Source organism: Scyliorhinus torazame, chromosome 4, assembly GCF_047496885.1.
Source record: "Scyliorhinus torazame isolate Kashiwa2021f chromosome 4, sScyTor2.1, whole genome shotgun sequence".
Lineage (NCBI taxonomy): Eukaryota > Metazoa > Chordata > Chondrichthyes > Carcharhiniformes > Scyliorhinidae > Scyliorhinus > Scyliorhinus torazame.
The window spans coordinates 114,730,325-114,752,313 of NC_092710.1; the positions used below are offsets into that span (position 1 = coordinate 114,730,325).

Genomic DNA, 21,989 nt, shown 5'->3' on the forward strand with positions numbered 1-21,989 from the left:
AGCACGCGGCTTGGAGAATTGCCGGGTCCGTGGCCACGCATGTGCACGGCGGGGGCCTGCAGCAGCCGCGCCGTGCTTCATGGCGGATGCCGCTCGCGGACCCGGCCCGTAAAATAGTCCCTGCCCTTCGGTCGGCCAGCACGCCCCGGACCGCCCCACCACAGTGCCCCCAACCCCGAATATGTTCACCTCTGCCTGCGGATCGGCCTCCCCCTCCCCGACTGCGATGGCGCTGGACTGAGTCCGTAGCCGCCACGCTGAGTTCCCGACGGGTGAGACCACACACGACCCACGGCGTTGGGAACTCGGCCGGTCGGAGGTGGAGCTTCGGGGTGCGGACCTCAGCCCCATTGCTTGAGGCCGTGGATACCTGGCGTGGCGTACTCTTTGAGCACGCTGCTTTGAAGGGCTTTTGGATTCTCCGGCCTGTCGCCGAACGCGATTTCGGCGTTGGCGACCGGAGAATTCAGCCCAATATTTCAGGTCAATGACATTTCCACAGAACTGGGGATGGAATGGTCCCTTTGGAATGCTGAAAAAGCAGGGATGGGAAGATATAATTATGATTGATTTAATTGAAGTAACTGAACCTATCAATGCTTCAACCATAACCTGTATCACCTCCCATAACCAAAAGAAACAAATGATTTGGGAACAAATAAAGAACTATATTCGGTGGCTTTGTAGGCTCATCGCTCTGATGGGACCATCTAATTGCTTGCTACTGGCAACACTTCAGTTCCATTTTTGGGTATTGCCATCATGTCATACTCTATATCATATAGTCAGGGTATGTTCTCTCCCTCCGTATGGTCCCATCAGAATAAAGGAACCAATGGAACAATCGCTCAATTTGTATCTTCCCATATTACCCAGTAAAAGGATTTCCTCCTGTATCATAAGACCATAAGACATAGGAGCAGAATTAGGCCATTCGGCCCATCGGCCTGCTCTGCCGTTCAAACATTGCTGATATGTTTCTCATTCCCATTCTCTTCCCTCCTCCCCATAAGTCCTGATGCCCTTATTAATCAAGAACCTATCGACCTCTGTCTTAACAACACTCTACATCCTGTTTGTTTTCTTAATTTCATCCAGATCATAGAATAGAATTTACAGTGCAGAAGGAGGCCATTTGGCCCATCGAATCTTTGAAAGAGCACCCTACCCAAGCCCACATCTCCACCCTATCCTCATAACCCAGTAACCCCACCCAACACTAAGGGCAATTTTGGACACTAAGGGCAATTTATCATGGCCAATCCACCTAACCTGCACATCTTTGGACTGTGAGAGGAAACCGGAGCACCCGGAGGAAACCCACGCACACACGGGGAGAACGTGCAGACTCCGCACAGACAGTGACCCAAGCCGGGAATCGAACCTGGGACCCTGGAGCTGTGAAGCAATTGTGCTAACCACTATGCTACCGTGCTGCCCTTGATACAAATTGTCAGTAAAAGCAGCTCAAACACTTTTCTGCTCTCAAGCATACAATGAATATGTTCCCTTTTTATAGCCATCAATGTTCAAGTCCAACATGCTGCTCAGGTCTCAAACTACCACCGTTTGTGTTAAAAGATGTTCTAGCTTCTGAAATTAATTTGTAATGCAGATAGAATGGTGGGCTGCTGCTCATTAACAATGATTCAGCCTCGGGGACTTCCGGGTGCGGTGATGACCAGCTAAGCCGCACATTTTGGCATCTCCCGTTGGAACGGAGTTTTGGGCTCTTAATAGGAGCCCCAACGGCAATTTAAACGGCCAAAAACACTGTGCGGTAAACCAGAAGGGAATCCCCCCGGACACGCATGGAAAAAGGAGAGGATAGCGGCCGGATTACGGAGGATCCTCTGGAGCAGCGGCAAGGAAGGGAAGCTCAAAGCAAGATGGCGTTGGAAGGTGGCCGTTTGTTATGGGGCCCGGAGCAACAAGAGTTCCTGCGGCGCTGTGTGGAAGAGCTGAAGAAGGAGCTGAAGAAGGAAGTGTTGGCCCCGATATTACAGGCGATTGAAGGGCTATAGGAGGAGCAGAGGACCCAAGAGCTGGAGCTTCGGGTCGTGAAGGCAAAGACTGCTGAAAACGAGGATGAAATCCAGGGCCTGGTGGTGAAGGCAGAAATGCACGAGGCACAGCACAAAAGGTGTGTGGAGAGGTTGGAAGCACTGGAGAATAGCTCGAGGCGGAAGAATTTAAGAATCCTGGGTCTTCCCGAAGGCGCAGAAGGGGCGGACGTTGGGACATATGTGAGCACGATGCTTCACTCGCTAATGGGATCCGAGGCCCCGACGGGCCCTTTGGAGGTGGAGGGAGCCTATCGAGTTCTGGCGCGAAGACCAAAGGCTGGAGAAATACCTCGAGCTATAGTGGTGAGGTTTCTCCGCTACAATGACAGAGAGACGGTCCTCAGATGGGCGAAGAAAATTCGGAGCTGTAGGTGGGAGAACGCGGTAATCCGCGTATACCAGGATTGGAGTGCGGAGGTGGCGAGAAGGAGGGCAAGTTTCAATCGGGCTAAGGCGGTGCTTCACAAAAAGAAGGTCCAGTTTGGAATGTTGCAAACGGCGAGACTGTGGGTCACATACCAAGGGAAGCACCACTACTTTGAGACGGCAGAAGAGGCGTGGACATTCATTGTGGACGAGAAGCTGGAATAGTCTGGCGAGAGAAAGAGCTTCTGGGACAAAGTGGTGGGGTGATTATGTGGGGCGAGGAAGGGGAAGTGGGGGGGGGGGATGATTTTTCAATTGTTAATTCTGTGATCCTGTAACTTTTCTCTCTTCCCCATGTTGGGGGGGGCGGGGGAGTGGGGGGAGTATGAGGAACTGTGGGCGCCGGTGGGATGGAAAGGGGAAGGAGGAGAGAAATGCGGCATTAGGGGCGGGGCCGAGTGGGAAACGTGGGCTTTGTCCCCGTGCTATGGTAATTGTGGCGGGAACGGGGACGCAGGAAGGAGGGGGCCTCACACAGTGGGGGTCGAGGACAAGGGGGGAAGCCGAGGTCAGCCAGAGTTCGCTGACTTCTGGGAGCAACATGGGGGGTGCAATTACGCCAGAGGGGGATCTAGCGGAGGGGGGGGGGGGGGTTAACTGGGTTGCTGCTGCTAAGGAGAAGGGGGAGCTGTTATGGGATGGGGTGGTCGAGGCGGGAGGGCACCGTCGGTGGGATATATGGGTACGTGGGAACCGGGTGAGGAGCTGGGTTAAAAAAGGGGATGGCTAGTCGACAAGGGGTGGGGGGTAAAGAGCCCCCCAACCCGGTTGATCACGTGGAACGTGAGAGGCTGAACGGGCCGATTAAAAGGGCACGGGTACTCGCACACCTAAAGAAATTAAAGGCAGATGTCGTTATGTTGCAAGAGACGCACCTGAAACTGATAGACCATTTTTCTCCCATGTTCACAAAGTATACTCACGGATAGACTTTTTTATCTTGGGAAGGGCACTGATTCCGAAGGTGACAGGGACGGAGTACACGGCCATAGCCATCTCGGACCACGCTCCACACTGGGTAGATCTGGAGGTAGGAGAGGAAAAAGAACAGCACCCACTCTGGAGAATGGATATGGGCTTATTGGCGGATGAGGGGGTATGTCTAAGGGTGAGGGGGTGTATCGAAAGGTACTTGGAGCTTAATGACAATGGAGAGGTTCAGGTGGGAGTGGTCTGGGAGGCATTGAAGGCAGTGGTCAGAGGGGAACTGATATCCATAAGGGCACATAATGGGAAGCAAGAGGGTAAAGAAAGGGAGCGATTGTTGAAAGAACTTCTGAGGGTGGACAGGTAATATGCAGAGGCACCGGAGGAGTGACTGTACAGGGAAAGACAAAGGTTACATGTGGAATTTGACCTGCTGACCACGGGTAAGGCAGAGGCACAGTGGAGGAGGGCACAGGGTGTACAGTATGAGTATGGAGAGAAGGCGAGTCGGCTACTGGCCCACCAATTGAGGAAGAGGGGAGCAGCGAGGGAGATAGGTGAGGTGAGAGATGAGGAGGGAGAGATGGAACGGGGAGCGGAGAGAGTGAACGGGGTGTTCAAGGCATTCTATGAGAGGTTATATAAGGCTCAGCCCTCGGAAGGGAAGGAGGGAATGATGTGTTTCCTGGATCAGCTGGAATTCCCGAAGGTGGAGGAGCAGGAGAGAGCGGGATTGGGAGCACAGATTGAGATGGAGGAGGTGGTAAAGGGGATTGGGAGCATGCAGGCGGGGAAGGCCCCGGGACGGACGGATTCCCGGTGGAATTTTATAGGAAATATATGGACCTACTGGCCCCGCTTTTGACGCAAACCTTTAATGAGGCCAGGGAAAGGGGGAAGTTGCCCCCGACTATGTCGGAGGCGACGATATCGCTCCTTTTGAAGAAGGAAAAAGACCCGCTGCAGTGTGGATCCTATAGGCCCATTTCCCTTTTAAACGTAGATGCTAAGCTCCTGGCCAAGGTGGTGGCGACGAGGATAGAGGACTGTGTCCCGGGGGTGGTCCACGATGATCAAACTGGGTTCGTTAAGGGGAGACAGCTGAACACGAACATACGGAGGCTGCTAGGGGTGATGATGATGCCCCCCACCAGAGGGGGAGGCGGAGATAGTGGTGGCGATGGACGCCGAGAATGCATTCGACAGAGTGGAGTGGGACTACCTATGGGAAGTGTTGAAGAGATTTGGTTTTGGAGAGGGGTTTATTGGATGGGTACAGCTGATATATAGGGCCCCGGTGGCAAGTGTGATCACGAACAGGCAGAGGTCTGACTACTTCCGTCTTTATAGAGGGACGAGGCAGGGGTGTCCCCTGTCTCCGTTACGGTTTGCATTGGCGATTGAGCCCCTGGCCATAGCACTGAGGGGCTCCAGGAAGTGGAGGGGAGTACTCGGGGAGGAGAAGAACACCGGGTATCATTGTATGCAGATGATTTATTGCTGTATGTTGCGGACCCAGTGGAGGGGATGCCTGAGATAATGCAGACACTCAGGGAGTTTGGGGAATTTTCAGGGTACAAATTGAATATGGGGAAGAGTGAGTTGTTTGTGGTGCATCCGGGGGAGCAGAGCAGGGGAATAGATGATTTACCGCTGAGGAAGGTAACAAGAGACTTCCGGTACTTAGGGATTCAGATAGCCAGGAGTTGGGAACCTTACATAGGCTTAATTTAACACGATTGGTGGAACAGATGGAGGAGGATTTTAAGAGATGGGACATGGTGCCCCTGTCACTGGCGGGTAGGGTGCAGGCGGTCAAAATGGTAGTCCTCCCGAGATACTTTTTGTGTTTCAGTGTCTCCCGGTGATGGTCACGAAGGCTTTTTTCAAGAAAATTGAGAAAAGTGTCATGAGTTTTGTGTGGGCTGGGAAGACCCCGAGAGTAAGGAGGGGGTTCTTGCAGCGTAGCAGGGATAGGGGGGACTGGCACTACCGAGCCTAAGTGAATACTACTGGGCCGCCAATATCTCAATGGTGTGTAAGTGGATGGGAGAAGGGGAGGGAGCGGCGTGGAAGAGATTGGAGATGGCGTCCTGCAAAGGAACCAGCCTACAAGCACTGGCGACGGCGCCGTTGCCGTTCTCCCCGAAGAAATACACCACAAGTCCAGTGGTGGTGGCAACACTGAAAATTTGGGGGCAGTGGAGACGGCATAGGGGAAGGACGGGAGCCTCGGTGCGGTCCACGATATGAAATAATCATAGGTTTGTCCCAGGGAGAATAGATGGGGGATTTGGAGCATGGCAGAGAGCTGGGATTGTGCAACTGAGAGATCTGTTCGTAGACGGGACGTTTGCGAGTCTGGGAGAGCTGACGGAAAAATATTGGTTGCCCCAAGGGAATGCATTTCGGTACATGCAACTGAGGGCTTTTGCGAGGCAACAGGTGAGGGAATTCCCGCAGCTCCCGACGCAGGAGATTCAAGATAGAGTGATCTCAGGGACATGGGTGGGGGATGGTAGGGTGTCGGATATATACAGGGAAATGAGAGATGAGGGGGAGAGCATGGTGGATGAGCTGAAGGGAAAATGGGAAGAAGAGCTGGGGGAAGAGATTGAGGAGGGGCTGTGGGCTGATGCCCTACGAAGGGTAAACTCGTTGTCCTCGTGTGTCAGGCTAAGCCTGATACAATTCAAGGTCTTGCACAGGGCGCATATGACCGGAGCAAGGCTTAGTAAATTTTCCGGGGTAGAGGATAGGTGTGGGAGATGTTCGAGAAGCCCAGCAAACCACACCCACATGTTTTGGTCATGCCCGGCACTGCAGGGGTTCTGGATGGGGGTGGCAAAGGTGCTTTCGAAGGTGGTGGGGGTCCGGGTCGAGCCAGGCTGGTGGTTGACTATATTTGGGGTTGCAGAAGAGCCGGGAGTGCAGGAGGCGAGAGAGGCTGATGTTTTGGCCTTTGCGTCCCTAGTAGCCCGGCGAAGGATATTGCTTATGTGGAAGGAAGCCAAAACACCGGGCGTGGAGACCTGGATAAAGGACATGGCAGGGTTTATAAAACTAGAACGGATAAAGTTTGCGCTGAGGGGTTCGGCTCAAGGGTTCACCAGGCGGTGGCAACCGTTCATTGACTACCTCGCAGAACGATAAAGGAAATGGGAAGGTAACAGCAGCAACCCAGGGGGGAGGGGTGGGGGGGGGGGCTCGGGTGGGTCCTCAGGGGTGGTTTTGGTATAGATATTTGTACTTGGTTATGTATATTGGATGGTTTGATTTTATTATCTGGAGAGTTATTATTTTTGTTATGGCAGTTGCCATTTAGTTTATATATTATTTATTTACTTGTTAAAACGGTCACTTATTTATATTGTTTTATTGTTGGAAAAAGGGAAAACCTTTGTATTGTTTTGTTTGGCCGAAAAATTGAATAAAATATTTTTTTTTTTTAAAAAACAACAATGATTCAGCCTCTTGTAACGCAATGTAAGGGCAGATACGAGTCTTCCACCTGTTTCATTAGAGGTGGCAGGCAAACCAACAATGATTGGATTTGTGTAGTCCACACACTTGCAACATGGATACCCATAACTCCTCCAGAGTGAAAATCTCCAGTGGATTGACACTCTTGATAGACTTACCCACATTGGTATTCTGAAGTCCCTGTCTCGCCAAACCTTCCTCACTCAGGCTGGATGAGGCAGGAGCAGTGAAGGGTGCCCCCAGCTGCATCGGCAGGGAGTAACTGGGGCACCGGGAAGAAAGGAATGGTCCCTTCTAGCTGCCTTAAAGGAGGTGTTTAAAGGGACAATTTAAAGGGAGAAGATAGATTTCAAAGATGAGTGGGTCAGACTGGAGGGGGAAGGGGGCCGACCAGGAGGGCATGGGAGTGTTTGACTAGGTGAATAAGGAAGACTTCCTGTTTGATGTGACAGTGATAAGGGCCCAATTTAAAATTATCATGAGGAGACTTAAACTTAATTCCCCAGGTCCTGGGGAATTACATTTTTTAAAGAAACAGTTGATTATTTGGAGATAAATGATACAGGGGAAGTTTCGGCAGTAATGGTATGGGAAGCGCTGAAGGCAGTGATTAGGGGGGAGCTAATTTCGATACGGGCTCATAGGGAGAAGGTGGAGTGGGTAGAGATGGATAGGCTGGTAAGGGAAATATTCCAGGTGGACATAAGGTATTCTGAAGCCCCGGAGGCGGGACTGTTGAAGGAGCGGCAGAAGCTGCAGATGGAGTTTGGTCTGATATCCACAGGGAAGGTAGTGGGGCAGTTGAGGAAAGCGAGAGGGACAGTACAGGAGTATGGTGAGAAGGCCAGTAGGATGCTAGCACACCAGCTAAGGAAGAGATAGGGAGAATGAAGGACAGAGGGGGGAACACGGTCTTGGACCCAGCAGGGGTGAATGGGGTGTTTTCGGAGTTTTACAGTCGGCTGTATGAATTGGAACCCCCAGCTGGGATGGTGGGGAAGAAACAGTTTTTGGAAGGATTGGAGTTTCTGAAGCTGGAGGAAGGGTTAGTGGAGGGGCTGGGAGCCCAGATCGGGATTTCAGAAGTAGTAGAGGGGTTGGAGGCCATGCAATCGGGCAAGTCCCCAGGACCGGACAGCTACCCTGTGGAAGTCTACATGAAATTCTCTGGGATGCTGGGCCCGCCACTGGTGAGGGCATTTAATGAGGCTAGGGAGCGAGGTGTCCTTCCCCCAACAATGTCGCAGGCTTCAATATCATTGATCCTGAAGCGGGAGAAGGACCCAGAGCAATGTGGGTCATACAGACCAATCTCCCTAATGAATGTCGATGCCAAATTGATGGCCAAAAGTTTGGCCTCAAGGATAGAGGACTGTGTTCGGAGGTGATACAGGAAGACCAGACAGGATTTGTTAAAGGCAGGCAGCTAATGGCCAACATTAGAAGGCTCCTAAATGTGATCATGGCACCCTCCGAGGGGAGGGAGATGGAGGTAGTGGTCGCTATGGATGCGGAAAAGGCCTTCGACCGGGTGGAATGGCATTATCTGTGGGAGGTCCTGGGTTTGGGCAGGGCTTTATTGACTGTGTTCGGTTGCTATACCAGGCACCGGTGGCGAGTGTGCGGAAGAATCGGCTGAGTTCGGACTACTTTAAATTGCACCGAGGGACAAGGCAAGAATGTCCTCTCTCCCCACTGTTGTTTGTCTTGGCCATAAAGCCATTGGCGATGGTGCTGAGAGCTTCAAAGGACTGGAAGGGGCTAGTCCGGGTGGGGGTGGGGGATGGAACACAGGGTCTCATTATATGCGGACGACCTACTCCTATACTTTGCTGACCCATTAGGGAGGATGGGGGAGATTATGCAGATCTTAGGGGTATTTGGCCGGTTCTTGGGGTACAAATTGAAATGAGTAAAAATGAGGTTTTTGTGCTCCAGGTGAGGGGGCAGGAAAGGATACTGGGAAGCTGCCATTTAAAGCTTTAGGAGGGAGATTCCGTTATTTGGGAATTCCGGTGTCACGAGGTTGGGAGCAGTTACATAACTTAAATTTGACCCAGCTAGTTGAAGAAATGAAGGAAGACCTTCGGAGGTGGGACATACTGCCGTTGTCACTGGCGGGGAGGGTATAGACCGTAAAAATGACCGTCCTCCCGAGGTTTATGTTTGTTTTCCAGTACCTCCCAGGATTTGGAGGAGGAGTTTGAATTGCCGGGAGGGAATGGGTTTCGATATATGCAGATAAGGGATTTTGTGCAAAGGCAGGTTGCGACCTTTCCGCTTCTACCGCCACAGGGGATACAGGACAAGGTAGTTTCAAAAACGGGGGTGGGGGAGGGGAAGGTTTTGGATATCTACAAAGAACTCAGAGTGGGAGGAAACTCAAATAGGGGAGATAAAGCATAAATGGGAAGATGAGCTGGGAGAGGAGGTAGGTGTAGGTCTGTGGGAGGAAGCTCTGAGCAGAGTCAACATGTCCTCAACATGTACCAGGCTCAGCCTGATACAATTCAAGGTGGTTCACCGGGCACACATTTAAAACATTTAAAAAAAAATAAATTTAGTGTACCCAATTCTTTTTTTTTCAATTAAGGGGCAATTTAGCCTGTTCAATCCACCTACCTTGCACATCTTTGGGTTGTGGGGGCGAAACCCACGCATACACGGGGAGAATGTGCAAACTCCACAAGGAGAGTGACCCAGAGCCGGGATCGAGCCTGGGACCTCGGCGCAGTGAGGCAACAGGGCTAACCCACTGCGTCACCGTGCTGCCCCCACCGGGCACACATAACGGTGGCACGGCTGAGCAAGTTTTTTTAGGATAGAGGACAAGTGTGTGAGGTGTTCGGGAGGGCCAGCAAACCATGTCCATATGTTTTGGGCATGCCCGAAGCTTAGGGGATACTGGCAGGGATCTGCGGATGTCATGTCCACGGTGCTAAAAACAAGGGTGGCAGCGAGTCCAGAGGTGGCGATTTTTGGAGTGTCGGAAGATCCGGGAATCCAGGGGGCGAGAGAGGCTGACATTTTGGCCTTTGCCTCCTTGGTAGCCCGGAGACGGATCTTATTAGCGTGGAGGGACTCAAAGCCACCAAAATCAGGGGTTTGGGTTAGTGACAAGGCTGGGTTTCTCAGATATGAGAAAATTAAATTCGCCCTGAGAGGATCAACGTGAGGGTTGGTCCGGAGGTGGCAGCCGTTTATCGACTTCCTCGGAGAAAACAAAACTGTCAGCAGATTCAATAAGGGGGAGGGTGGGGGGGTTAGGGGGTAGGTTATTTTGTGTTTAAAGTAGATGGGAACAATGGGAAATGGAGGGATATGTTATGCACTGAACTATGTGTACATTTGTATTGTTTATTGCTATAAAATTAAACTGCCTTAATAAAAAGTTTTTTTTAAAAAGGAGCAGTGGATTAATATCAGATGTAGAAAGTGTTACAGGTATATGGGGGAGAATATGAGATAGTACGCTATGTACTGGATTATTCCAATAAAGAGCCAGCAGAGACAAAATGGAGAGAATGACCTGTGTTGTAACATCTATAAGCACTGAGTTCCCCAAACTTAGTCAATCACATGCATAACTCTCCATACTAAACCATTCTTAAGACCTTTTGGAGGGAACTACTAGTCTATGATGATCAATGCAAACTCAATGCATGGTAGCATTGTGGATAGCACAATTGCTTCACAGCTCCAGGATCCCAGGTTCGATTCCGGCTTGGGTCACTGTCTGTGCGGAGTCTGTACGTTCTCCCCATGTCTGCGTGGGTTTCCTCCGGGTGCTCCGGTTTCCTCCCACAGTCTAAAGATGTGTGGGTTAAGTGGATTGGCCATGCTAAATTGCCCCTTAGTGTCCAAAATTGACCTTAGTGTTGGGTGGGGTTATGGGGATAGGGTGGAGGTGTTGACCTTGGGTAGGGTGCTCTTTCCAAGAGCCGGTACAGACTCGATGGGCCGAATGGCCTCCTTCTGCACTGTAAATTCTATGATTTCAGTTAAAGAGTGAGGTAGGCTCAGTTCAAGCTGGATTCACATTCAGATCCCAAAGGTGTCAGAACATTGTGTAAACCCACTGTATGATTTAGTCCATTATACTTCACAAGTGGAAATATTTTCTGAATATTGGTATCAAATATTGCTATTTATATATTTGAATGGCGATCAAAAAAGGAAGGTGTTGGGCTGAAAAGAACTTATATTATGTTTGTATTTTCAGGGGACATCTCTGTGTCAGATTGTAGTGGTGGGAGTGGTAATTATATTACTGTATACATCAAGGGCCTGCTACAATTTGGTTGCTATCGCACTCACCTCCTATAACCACATCAACACTTTTGATTATGACTGGTACAACGTGTCTGATCAGGTTAGTACTTATTTGAATCAGGTAAGTCTGGGACTTCCATGGTTTTCCCACATGGTTTAATAGAATCATACTGTACTGAAGGAAGCTATTTGGTGCATCATGCTTATTTGGTTCTCAATATGATCTATTCGATTAGTCTTGCTCCCCAGCTCTTCTCCTATAGCCCTGCATTTTTTGCCCTCCAGGAATTATATCCAACTCCCTTTTGAAAGTTACCATTGAATCCTCTTCCACCACCCTTTCAGACAGCGCATTCCACATTGTGGCAAATCATTGTGTAAAATTGCTTATCCCCCTTTAGTTCAGACTTGTCCAACTCATGATGCATAGGCTAGATGCAGCCCATAAAGCCCATCTATTTTGGCTGCAGAACCAGTTTTCAAAATGCTGGTAGGACAGGTAAGTGGAGTGCCAGATCCTGCAAGGAGCTGTTCCACCAGTCACAGGCCATTTCCTCTCCCACATTTACTACTGAGCATGTCAGCTGCAGATGTGGGAGAGAAATTGTGTGATTGGAGGAACAGCAAACACTGGTGGCGCGGTTCTCAGGCCAGGGTTGGGGGTGGGGTGGAGATAGGAGAGGGAGAGGAAAAGAGAGGCTGGCTGGAGGCACGGGAGGCCCAGAGGAATGCTCTGCACACCTGCTGCCCATCCTTAGAGCTGCCTCAGCCCCAAGTTTTAAATTTTCCTCTCTTACTCCTGTAAAATACTTCTGAAGCACTATCTCTTTGGCAAGGCGGATTGGTTAAAGGAAATGTCTTTGTCTTGATGTTGAATCCTGTCTCATTACAGTCCTAGGAAGCACATTTCATTAAAGGAGTTATATAAATGTAGGTTATTGTTGAGGTACTGATATATTAGTTGTCTCATACAGGCAGATCTACAAATCCAATTGGGTGATAAAGGATATCTAGTATTTGGAGTAATCCTATTCATCTGGGAACTGCTGCCAACGACTTTAGTTGTCCTCTTCTTTCGTGTAAGGAGTCCCGTCCAAAGTCTGGTAAGTATGTGTAACCGTAGTCTAAATTGGGCATTATTTTAGATTGCAGAATTTCCAGTAACAGGATGACATGTTAGGTACTCGGGTGTAGGAGGTGTATGAATTTTCAGACATTCATTTGTATACCTCCAAGGAGGGCTCACATAGGGAATAGCAGGGTCATACGGACGCAGGAGGGTCACAGAGAAGGAATGACAGTGGCACTCATTACATCATTTAATTTGTATCATTTAAATTCACACTCATCAGTGGTCATTGGTTTAACCATTACAACCATGTTTAGAGATGGAAAAATAATCCCTCGGGCACTTGGCATCTTATGATACAGATAGGTATGTCTGAACATGCTATTCTGCTAGACTCACTGCTCAGGTTTTTTTATGCTGTTGCAGATAGAGAATGGAATATCGTGCAGTCATGGATTCACCCCCAGGGCCTTTTTCTTCGATAATCCCAGACGGTATGACAGTGATGATGACTTAGCCTGGAATGTCACCTGTCACAGTGCACTCAGCAGGTAATTACTAGAAACCCATTTCTGAGGGGCAACACGGTGGCGCAACAAACCCATTTTCGATCCTGGCACCATTCACTGTCCAGGTCCATGTCGAGTTTGCACATTCGCCCTGTGTTGTTGTGGGTCTCACCCCCACAACCCAAAAGGATGTGCAGGGTAGGTGAATTGGCCACGCCAAATTGCTTAATTGGAACAAAAAAAGAATTGGGTACTCTGGCTCCACTACAACTCAAGGGAAACTTGGAATTGTACATCACAGGAGGCCACTTGAGCCAGGGCTCTGAAAGAACTTTCCAATTAGCCATTTGGTAATGTAGAACATAGAACAGTACAGAACAGAACAGGCCCTTCGGGCCTCGATGTTGTGCCAAGCATTGTCCGAAACCAAGATCAAGCTATCCCACTGCCTGTCATTCTCGTGTGCTCAATGTGCCTTTCCAATAACTGCTTGAAAGTTCCTAAAGTGTCTGACTCCACTATCACAGCAGGCAGTCCATTCCACACCCTAACCACTCTGAGTAAAGAACCTACCTTGGACATCCCTCCTATATCTCTCACCCTAAATCTTATAGTTATGCCCCCTTGTAACAGCTACATCCACCCGAGGAAATAGTCTCTGAACATCCACTCTATCTATCCCCCTCATTATCTTATACACCTCTATAAAGTCGCCTCTCATCCTCCTCCGCTCCAAAGAGAAAAGACCTAGCTCCGTCAACCTTTCCTCAGAAGACCTATCCTGCAAACCAGGCAGCATCCTGGTAAATCTCCTTTGCACCCTTTCCAATGCTTCCACAGCCTTCCAATAATGAGGTGACCAGAACTGCACACAATACTCCAAATGTGGTCTCACCAGGGTCATGTATAGTTGCAGCAAACCCCGTGGATCTTAAACTCAATCCCCCTGTTAATAAACGCTAACACACTATAAGCCTTCTTCACGGCTCTATCCACTGGAGTGGCAACCTTTAGAGATCTGGGGACATGAACCCCAAGATCTCTCTGTTCCTCCACATTCCTCAGAACCCTGCCGTTGACCCTGTATTCCGCATTCAAATTTTTTCTACCAAAATGAATCACCTCGCACTTATCAGGGTTAAACTCCATCTGCCATTTTTCGGCCCAGCTCTGCATCCTATCAATGTCTCTTTGCAGCCTACAACAGCCCTCCACCTCATCCACTACTCCACCAATCTTGGTGTCATCAGCAAATTTACTGGCCCACCCTTCAGCCCCCTCCTCCAAGTCATTGATAAAAATCACAAATAGCAGAGGACCCAACACTGATCCCTGTGGTACACTGCTGGTAACTAGTCTCCAGTCTGAAAAATTTCCATCCACCACCATCCTCTGTCTTCTATGTGATAGCCAGTTACTTATCCAATTGGCCAAATTTCCCTCTATCCCACACCTCCTTACTTTCTTCATGAGCGGACCATGGGGAACCTTATCAAATGATTTACTAAAATCCATGTATATGACATCAACTGCTCTACCTTCATCGACAAACTTAGTTACCTCCTCAAAGAATTCAATCAAATTTGTGAGGCAAGACCTACCCTTCAGGAATCCGTGTTGACTATCCCGGATTAAGCTGCATCTTTCCAAATGGTCATAAATCCTATCCTTCAAGACCTTTTCCATTATCTTCCTGACCACCGAAGTAAGACTAACTGGCCTATAATTACCAGGGTCATTCCTATTTCCTTTCTTGAACAGAGGAACAACATTCGCCACTCTCCAGTCCTCTGGCACTATCCCCGTAGACAGCGAGGACGCAAAGATCAAAGCCAAAGATTCCGCAATCTCATCCCTTGCCTCCCAAAGAATCCTTGGGTACATCCCATCTGGCCCAGGAGACTTGTCGATCCTCAGGTTTTTCAAAATTGCTAATACATCCTTCCTCAGAACATCTACTTCCTCCAGCCTACCTGCCTGAATCACACTCTCATCCTCAAAAACATGGCCCACCTCCTTTGTGAACACTGAAGAAAAGTATTAATTCAACGCCTCTCCTATTTCCTTTGACTCCATGCACAAGTTCCCACTACTGTCCTTGACCCTGGTCATTCTTTTCTCACATAAGCCTTGGGGTTTTCCTTGATCCCACCCGCCAAGGACTTCTCGTGCTCCCTCCTAGCTCTCCTAAGCCCTTTTTTCAGCTCATTCCTTGCTACCTTGTAACCCTCAAGCGACCCTACTGAACCTTGTTTTCTCATCCTTACATACTCTTCCTTTTGACAAGACATTCAACCTCTTTTGTGAACCATGGTTCCCTCACACGGCCATTTCCTCCCTGCCTGACAGGGGCATGCCTATCAAGGACACGCAGTATCTGTTCCTTGAACAAGCTCCACTTTTCATTTGTGCCTTTCCCGGACAGTTTCTGTTCACATCTTATGCTCCCTAATTCTTGCCTAATCGCATCATAATTACCCCTCCCCCAATTATAAACCTTGCCCTGCCGTAAGGCCCTATCCCTCTCCATTGCAATAGTGAAAGACACCGAATTGTGGTCACTATCTCCAAAGTGCTCTCCCACAAACAAATCTAACACTTGGCCCGGTTAATTACCCAGTACCAAATCCAACGTAGCACCCCCCTTTGTCGGCCTATCCACATATTGTGTCAGGAAACCCTCCTGCACACACTGTACAAAAACTGCCCCATCCGAACTGTTCGACCTATAGAGGTTCCAATCAATATTTGGAAAGTTAAAGTCACCCATGACAACCACCCTGAGACCTCCACACCTATCCATAATCTATTTTGCAATTTCTTCCTCCACATCTCTGTTACTATTTGGGGGCCTATAGAAAACTCCTAACAATGTGACCGCTCCTTTCTTATTTTTAACTTCGGCCCATATTACCTCAGTAGGCAGATCCCCTTCAAACTGCCTTTCTGCAGCCGTTAAACTATCCTTGATGAACAATGCTTCTCCTCCACCTCTTTTACCACCTTCCCTACTCTTACTGAAACATCTATACCCCAGAACCTCCAACAACCATTCCTGTCCCTGTTCTAACCATGTCTCTGTAATGGCCACAGCATCGTAGTCCCAAGTACCAATCCATGCTCTAAGTTCACCTACCTTATTCCGGATGCTCCTGGCATTGAAGTAGACACACTTCAACCCACTTTTCTGTCTGCCGGTACACTCCTGCGACCTTGATACCCTCCTCAGTACCCCACTACTCTTGACACTGGCTTCTGGACTACAGCTCGTTTTCCCATCCCCCTGACAAATTAGTTTAAACCCCCCCCCCCCCCGAAGAGCCGTAGCAAATTTTCCTCCCAGGATATTGGTGCCCCTCTGGTTCAGGTGCAAGCCGTCCTGTCTGCACAGGTCCCACCTTCCCCAGAATGTGCTCCAATTATCCACAAACCTGAAACCCTCCCTCCTACACCATCCCTGCAGCCACGTGTTTATCTGCACTCTCTCCCTGTTCCTCACCTCACTAGCTCGTGGCACCGGCAACAAACCACAGATGACAACATGGTTTGTCCTGGCTCTCAGCTTCTACCCTAGCTCCCTAAATTCCGGTTTTAAATCCCCGTCCCTTCTCTTACCTATGTCGTTGGTACCGATGTGTACCACGACTTGTGACTGCTCCCCCTCCCCTTTAAGGATTCTGAAAACACGGTCCGATACATCATGGACCCTGGCACCCGGGAGGCAACATACCATCCGTGAGTCTCTTTCGCTGCCACAGAACCATCTATCTGTCCCTCTAACTATCGAGTCCCCAATAACTATTGGTCTCCTGCTCTCCCTCCTTCCCTTCTGAGCCACAGGGACGGACTTATGCTGGAGATCCGTTCACCGTGGCTTACCCCTGGTAGGTCATCCCCGTCAACAGTATCCAAAACGGTATACTTGTTACTGAGGGGAACGACCACAGAGGATCCCTGCACTGACTGCTTCCTCCCAGCCCCTCTTACCGTCACCCATCTACCTTGATTCTTCAGAGTAACTACATCCCTGAAGCTATCTATGACCACCTCTGCCTCCCGAATGATCCGAATTTCATCCAGCTCCAGCTCCCTAACGCGGTTTCTGAGGAGCTGGAGATGGGTGCACTTTCCACAGGTGAAATCAGCAGGGACACTGACGTCGTCTCTCACCTCAAACATTCTGCAGGAGGAACATTGCACTGCCTTCCCTTCCATCCCCTCTAGATAAAAAAAGAAAAAGAAAGAGCTTACCTGTTATTCACTCTACCCCTCAGGTTAAAGGAGGTGTAAGGGTGGGGGACACTACAAGTATAGTGTCTAGGGTTTAGAAACGTCCCAACTTAAATACAGGTAAAAATAAAACACTTAACTAGCAACCACTGTGCCCCACACGAGAACAACAATCAGCTGTTATGGGCCTGCGCAAACAATTTAAATCTTTACTACTTACCCAGCTGTCACTCTGTCCTCACTCCGACCGGATTCAGCTGGAAACTCCCAACAGTAAGTTAAAAAAAAAATGTACTCCCCTTCTCAGCAAGCACTCACTCAGCAACCACTGCGCCCCGCACGATAACACCTCAGGGAAAAGAAAAACTACTTACCAGTCACCAGCCAATCACTTACCGGTAGGCTGTGATGTCACAGTTCAGCTTCTTTCTACTTCTACCTGCCCACGAGTCTCCCCCTTGACCTTTACTCGGCTGGGATCCTTACAGTGATTGTCTTTTTTTTTGGTTAGAGGAGGAAGGGAGGGAAACACTGAAGAAGTGTTTCGGGTATCACTGAAAAAAAGGTATGCCAAAGCTTTTTATTTTGCACTTATCAGAACATTCAAAAGGTAAAGGGAACAATTTAAACTTCATGAGAAAATTGGTATAAGCATTGCCATGGAGAATGTATTGGTGCAATCTCCATGTCAACACTATTACAAGAGCCCCCTTACCAACCAGTCGGTACTCTCTTCTCATGAAGTATAAATTGTTGTTCTCATTACATTTGGCATTTTTGTGAAAGTCCTGATGAGTGCAAGTAAAAAGCTTCAATATTCCTTTTGATCAGCTGCACTCCCAACCGTACCCAGTGTCTCCTTTTCAAATACATATCAGGTAGTCTTATCAATGGGGAAAAAGCAGGAGTAATCTCATGAGAGTTGTTCTTGCAGAGCAGGCATGAACAAGATGGGCAGAATGACCTCGTGTGGCATTCCTTGGAAGTTGCGATTGAATCTGCTTTCACTTCATGTAGGCAGTGCATATCAGATCACAACACTCCACATTTTAAAAAAATGCAACTCCGTTGGTTATTTGTCAATTATCTTAAATCTGCATCCTCTAGTCACCAACGCTTTGCAAGCAGAAATGGTTTCTTATTTACTCCATCAAAATCTTTCATAGCTTTGAACTCTTAAACTGCTTCAACCTTCTCTACTCCAATGGAAACTTGAGCTTCGCTCGTATCGGCACTTAACTGAAATCCCTCATCCGTAATACCATGCTAGTAGATCCCCTTCCTAAAGTGTGGTGCAACAACACTCGAGAAGCTTGTCTAATCCAGGATAAAGCAGCCCGCTTAATCTGCACCCCATCCGTTACCTTAAATATTTACTCCCTCCACCACTATTGCGCAGCAGTGTGTACCATCTACAGGATGTGCTCCAGCAACACATCAAGGCTCATTTGACACGAACCTCCAAACCCATGATCTTTACCATCTAGAAGAACGCTAGCAGTGTTTTAAATTCATTATGCAAGCGGCATGGATGTCAAATGGATCACAATGAGATCAGATATAACCAAAAAAATCATAGATCAAATTTGGGATATTCCTAGTCTGCACAGCCCAGTTTCTTGAGCCACAGCTGAGGTTTAGGAAAATACCATGCTGCAGTAGGGCAGTATGCGACACAGTGATTAGCGCTGCTGCCTCATGGAGCCTAGGACCTGGGGTTGATCCTGGCCCCGGGTCACTGCCCATGTGGTTTGCAGATTCTCCCAGTGTCTGCATGGGTTGCACAATCCAGAACCCAAAGATGTGCAGGGTAGGTGGATTGGCCACACTAAATTGCACCTTCATTGGAAAAATATTTTACCATTCTACTGCAGTCTAGTATGAAGCACATAATTACAATCCCTGAATTCACAGTAATCTTTCTTTGTAGCTCGTCAAGCATATCCCAAATTGCCGATTACTATGGAACCAAGAACCAAAGCTACAATTACGAGGAATTTGCTTCATTCGCTTCAGATGCCCAGGTGTCAATACATGCAGAGATGCAGCCGCAAAACTCTCCTTCACTCATGATCTGAAAAGAGATCACGTTTTAATAAGCTGATTACCCATTTTTCAACTGTCAATTATTTCAGGAAAAAGCACAGTAAAAATGGATAACTAGACTGGTGGTTGGTTTGGACTGTGTGTGTGTGTGTGTGTGTGTGTGTGTGCATGCATACACAAAGGTTTGTACTGAATATTGTTTTACTGACCATGCTAACTTTGAAAATAATGGCTTTCCATTTATCTGTGATTAACTAATATAACCTTATGTAAAGAGATTAGAATTATTTCAATTTCTGTAAATATTGTACAGTCATCACTTCAGAACCTACAAAACAATGAATCACAATAAATTTTAGCCTGTTTTAACAATATCTTTCTGGTTGCCAATACTATAGGAGTGAACACTGTGCCTACTGTTAAATTTTGTTTATGGCTGGACAGCAAGCCAGAAATAGACTCCATTTAAAAAAACAAATCCACTTGGGTGTCCTAGATGTTATGATACTGGATGAGTGATCCCGAGATTGAGATTAAAACACCACCGTAGAAAGTCATGACATTGAATTCAACAAAATGTGATAATTTGTCGACCAGCGCCACCAGATAAAATCACCATGAAAGCTGTTGGATTGCAAAAAGCCCACCAGTGTCCTTAGGGCAGCACTGTTGCTTCACAGCACCAGGGTCCCAGGTTTGATTCCCAGCTTGGGTCACTGTCGGTGCAGAGTCTGCACATTCTTCCTGTGTCTGCGTGGGTTTCCTCCAGGTGCTCCGGTTTCCTCCCACAAGTCCTGAAAGATGTGCTGTTAGGTGAATTGGACATTCTGAATTCTCCGTATACCAATACAGGCGCCGGATTGTGGCGACATGGGGCTTTTCACAGTAACTTCATTGCTGTGTTAATATAAGCCTACTTGTGACAATAATAAAGTTTATTTATTTTATTTATTTCAGAAAGAACATGAATCAGGACTTCCCAAATTGTTTTAGTCAGTTTGCAAATAGCGAAGGACCCCAGATAGCAATGTGGTAATAACCAGGTTTTTAAAGAAAAGACAGTGTTGGTGAGAGATAAACATTGGCTGGTACACTGGAAGAACTTTCCTGCTCACTTCCAATAGTGCCAAGGGATCGTCTCCACCTGAGAGGACGGACAGGGTCTTGATTTAATATCTCATGTGAGGACCAGCAGCTCCAAAGTGCAGCGGCGCTTCCTTGGTACTGCATTGGAGTCGGCCTAGCTTTTCTGCTGAAATAATTGAAGTGGGGGTTAAGTCACAACTTTGTGGCCCTGAAGCCAGATTATTACATTGACACTGTAGTATAAAATCTGAATTGCAGTCTATTGCCCAGTTGGCATGTCTGAAACACACGTATAACATTTGAGGAACGTTGGCTCACAAAAAGGCCATGGTTGTTCCAGAAACCATAGCTATAGCTCAGAAGACTGGTCTGTTGGCCAATTTCAATTTTCTTCGCTTTTGCCAGTGATACTCTATCTTATTTACCAAAGACCCCTCACCTTCCTGGATCCAGCAAATTCATATTCTGAGATTAATGCCCCTTCATATTCTTAATTACACCACTCTCAGCTTCTTTCCCACCATCAAATCTACCACGAATTTCAGAGAGCCTTCAGAAACATTTACCTGATCCTTTCTCATGAATAAGCATGTTAGCTTAGTGCAACAGTTGACATAAAGGTGGATGAGTACAATCTTTAATTCTTTACTCTTTTAGTGATAATTTCTGAACATGCAAAATTGACAGCTATGAAAAGATCAAACCAGCCCCGCATGATTAAGCATTTACTCGTCCAGAGCCAAAAAGGAAACGTATTTGACAACATTCCTTTCCTACTGCCTCAGTTGTTCCAAGTCTGCCCAAGAATTCACACTACCCAAGTTTTTAAGTATAAAGATTCTTGCTATATAATGTAATCGCTACCCGTCTATGCAGAGTCTGCACATTCTCCCAGTGTCTGCATGGGTTTCCTCCGGGTGCACCGATTTCCTCCCACAAGTCCTGAAAGACGTGCTGTTAGGTAATTTGGACATTCAGAATTCTCCCTCGGTGAACCCAAACAGGCACCGGAATGTGGCGACTAGGGAATTTTCACAGTAACTTCATTGCCCTTTTAATATAAGCCTACTTGTGACAATAAAGATTATTATTCAAGAACTGGTCCAGCTCCCTTTTTTATGCATTTCAGTTGATCGAACCAATTAAACACCTATTGGGTAGCATAAACACCCAAGATGTAATTGAAGAAACAGATAGCATTTACAAAAGTCTGTGTCAGAACCTTAGAGACAATTTTTTTTAGTGAAGACAACAAGACTCATTGCACAATACTTTCAGCCACACGGCTGTCAGCTTCTTTTTTTTAAAGAATAATTGTTATTAAGGTTTTCTCAAAATATCAACAACAGAATGGAAAAGAAATCCAATAATATTAAATACAGAACAAATTAAAACAACCCCCGTGCCCCCCTCCCCCCTATACATAAATAATAAATTAACACCCCGAGTTTAACACAAAGCAAACATAGCAAATATATACACCCCCTCAGATCCCCCAGGGCAAATAAACAAAAATAAAGTTGAACCCCCCCCCCCCTGGTTGCTGCTGCTGACCATTGTCTATCGTTCTACCAGGAAGTCCAGGAACGGTTGCCACCGCCTAAAGAACCCTTGTACCAATCCCCTTAAGGCGAATTTCACCCTCTCCAATTTAGTAAACCCCACCATATCGTTGATCCAGGATTCCACGCTTGGGGGCCTCGCATCCCTTCACTGGGCTACCAGGGACGCAAAGCCAGAATACCAGCTTCTTTCGCCTCCTGCACTCCAGTCTCCTCTGCCACCCCAAATATTGCGAGCCCCCAGCCCAGTTTGACCCTGGATCTTACCACCCTCGACACCGTCCTCATTACGCCCTTCCAAAATTCCTCCAGT

The 21,989-nt window shown here is 47.9% G+C and overlaps 1 protein-coding gene across 1 annotated transcript in view; it reads left to right on the forward strand.

Moving 5' to 3' along the window:
* Window positions 1-21,184, forward strand: part of LOC140410438 (G protein-coupled receptor 137Ba-like) — a 43,394-nt gene extending 22,210 nt beyond the window's left edge. The window contains exons 4-7 of the mRNA XM_072498520.1: window positions 11,125-11,274; window positions 12,149-12,277; window positions 12,670-12,794; window positions 18,913-21,184. Coding sequence (XP_072354621.1) covers window positions 11,125-11,274; window positions 12,149-12,277; window positions 12,670-12,794; window positions 18,913-19,060 — 552 coding nt within the window. The 3' untranslated portion in view covers window positions 19,061-21,184. The remainder of the gene's footprint in view (window positions 1-11,124; window positions 11,275-12,148; window positions 12,278-12,669; window positions 12,795-18,912) is intronic.
* The last annotated feature ends 805 nt before the right edge of the window (window positions 21,185-21,989 follow it).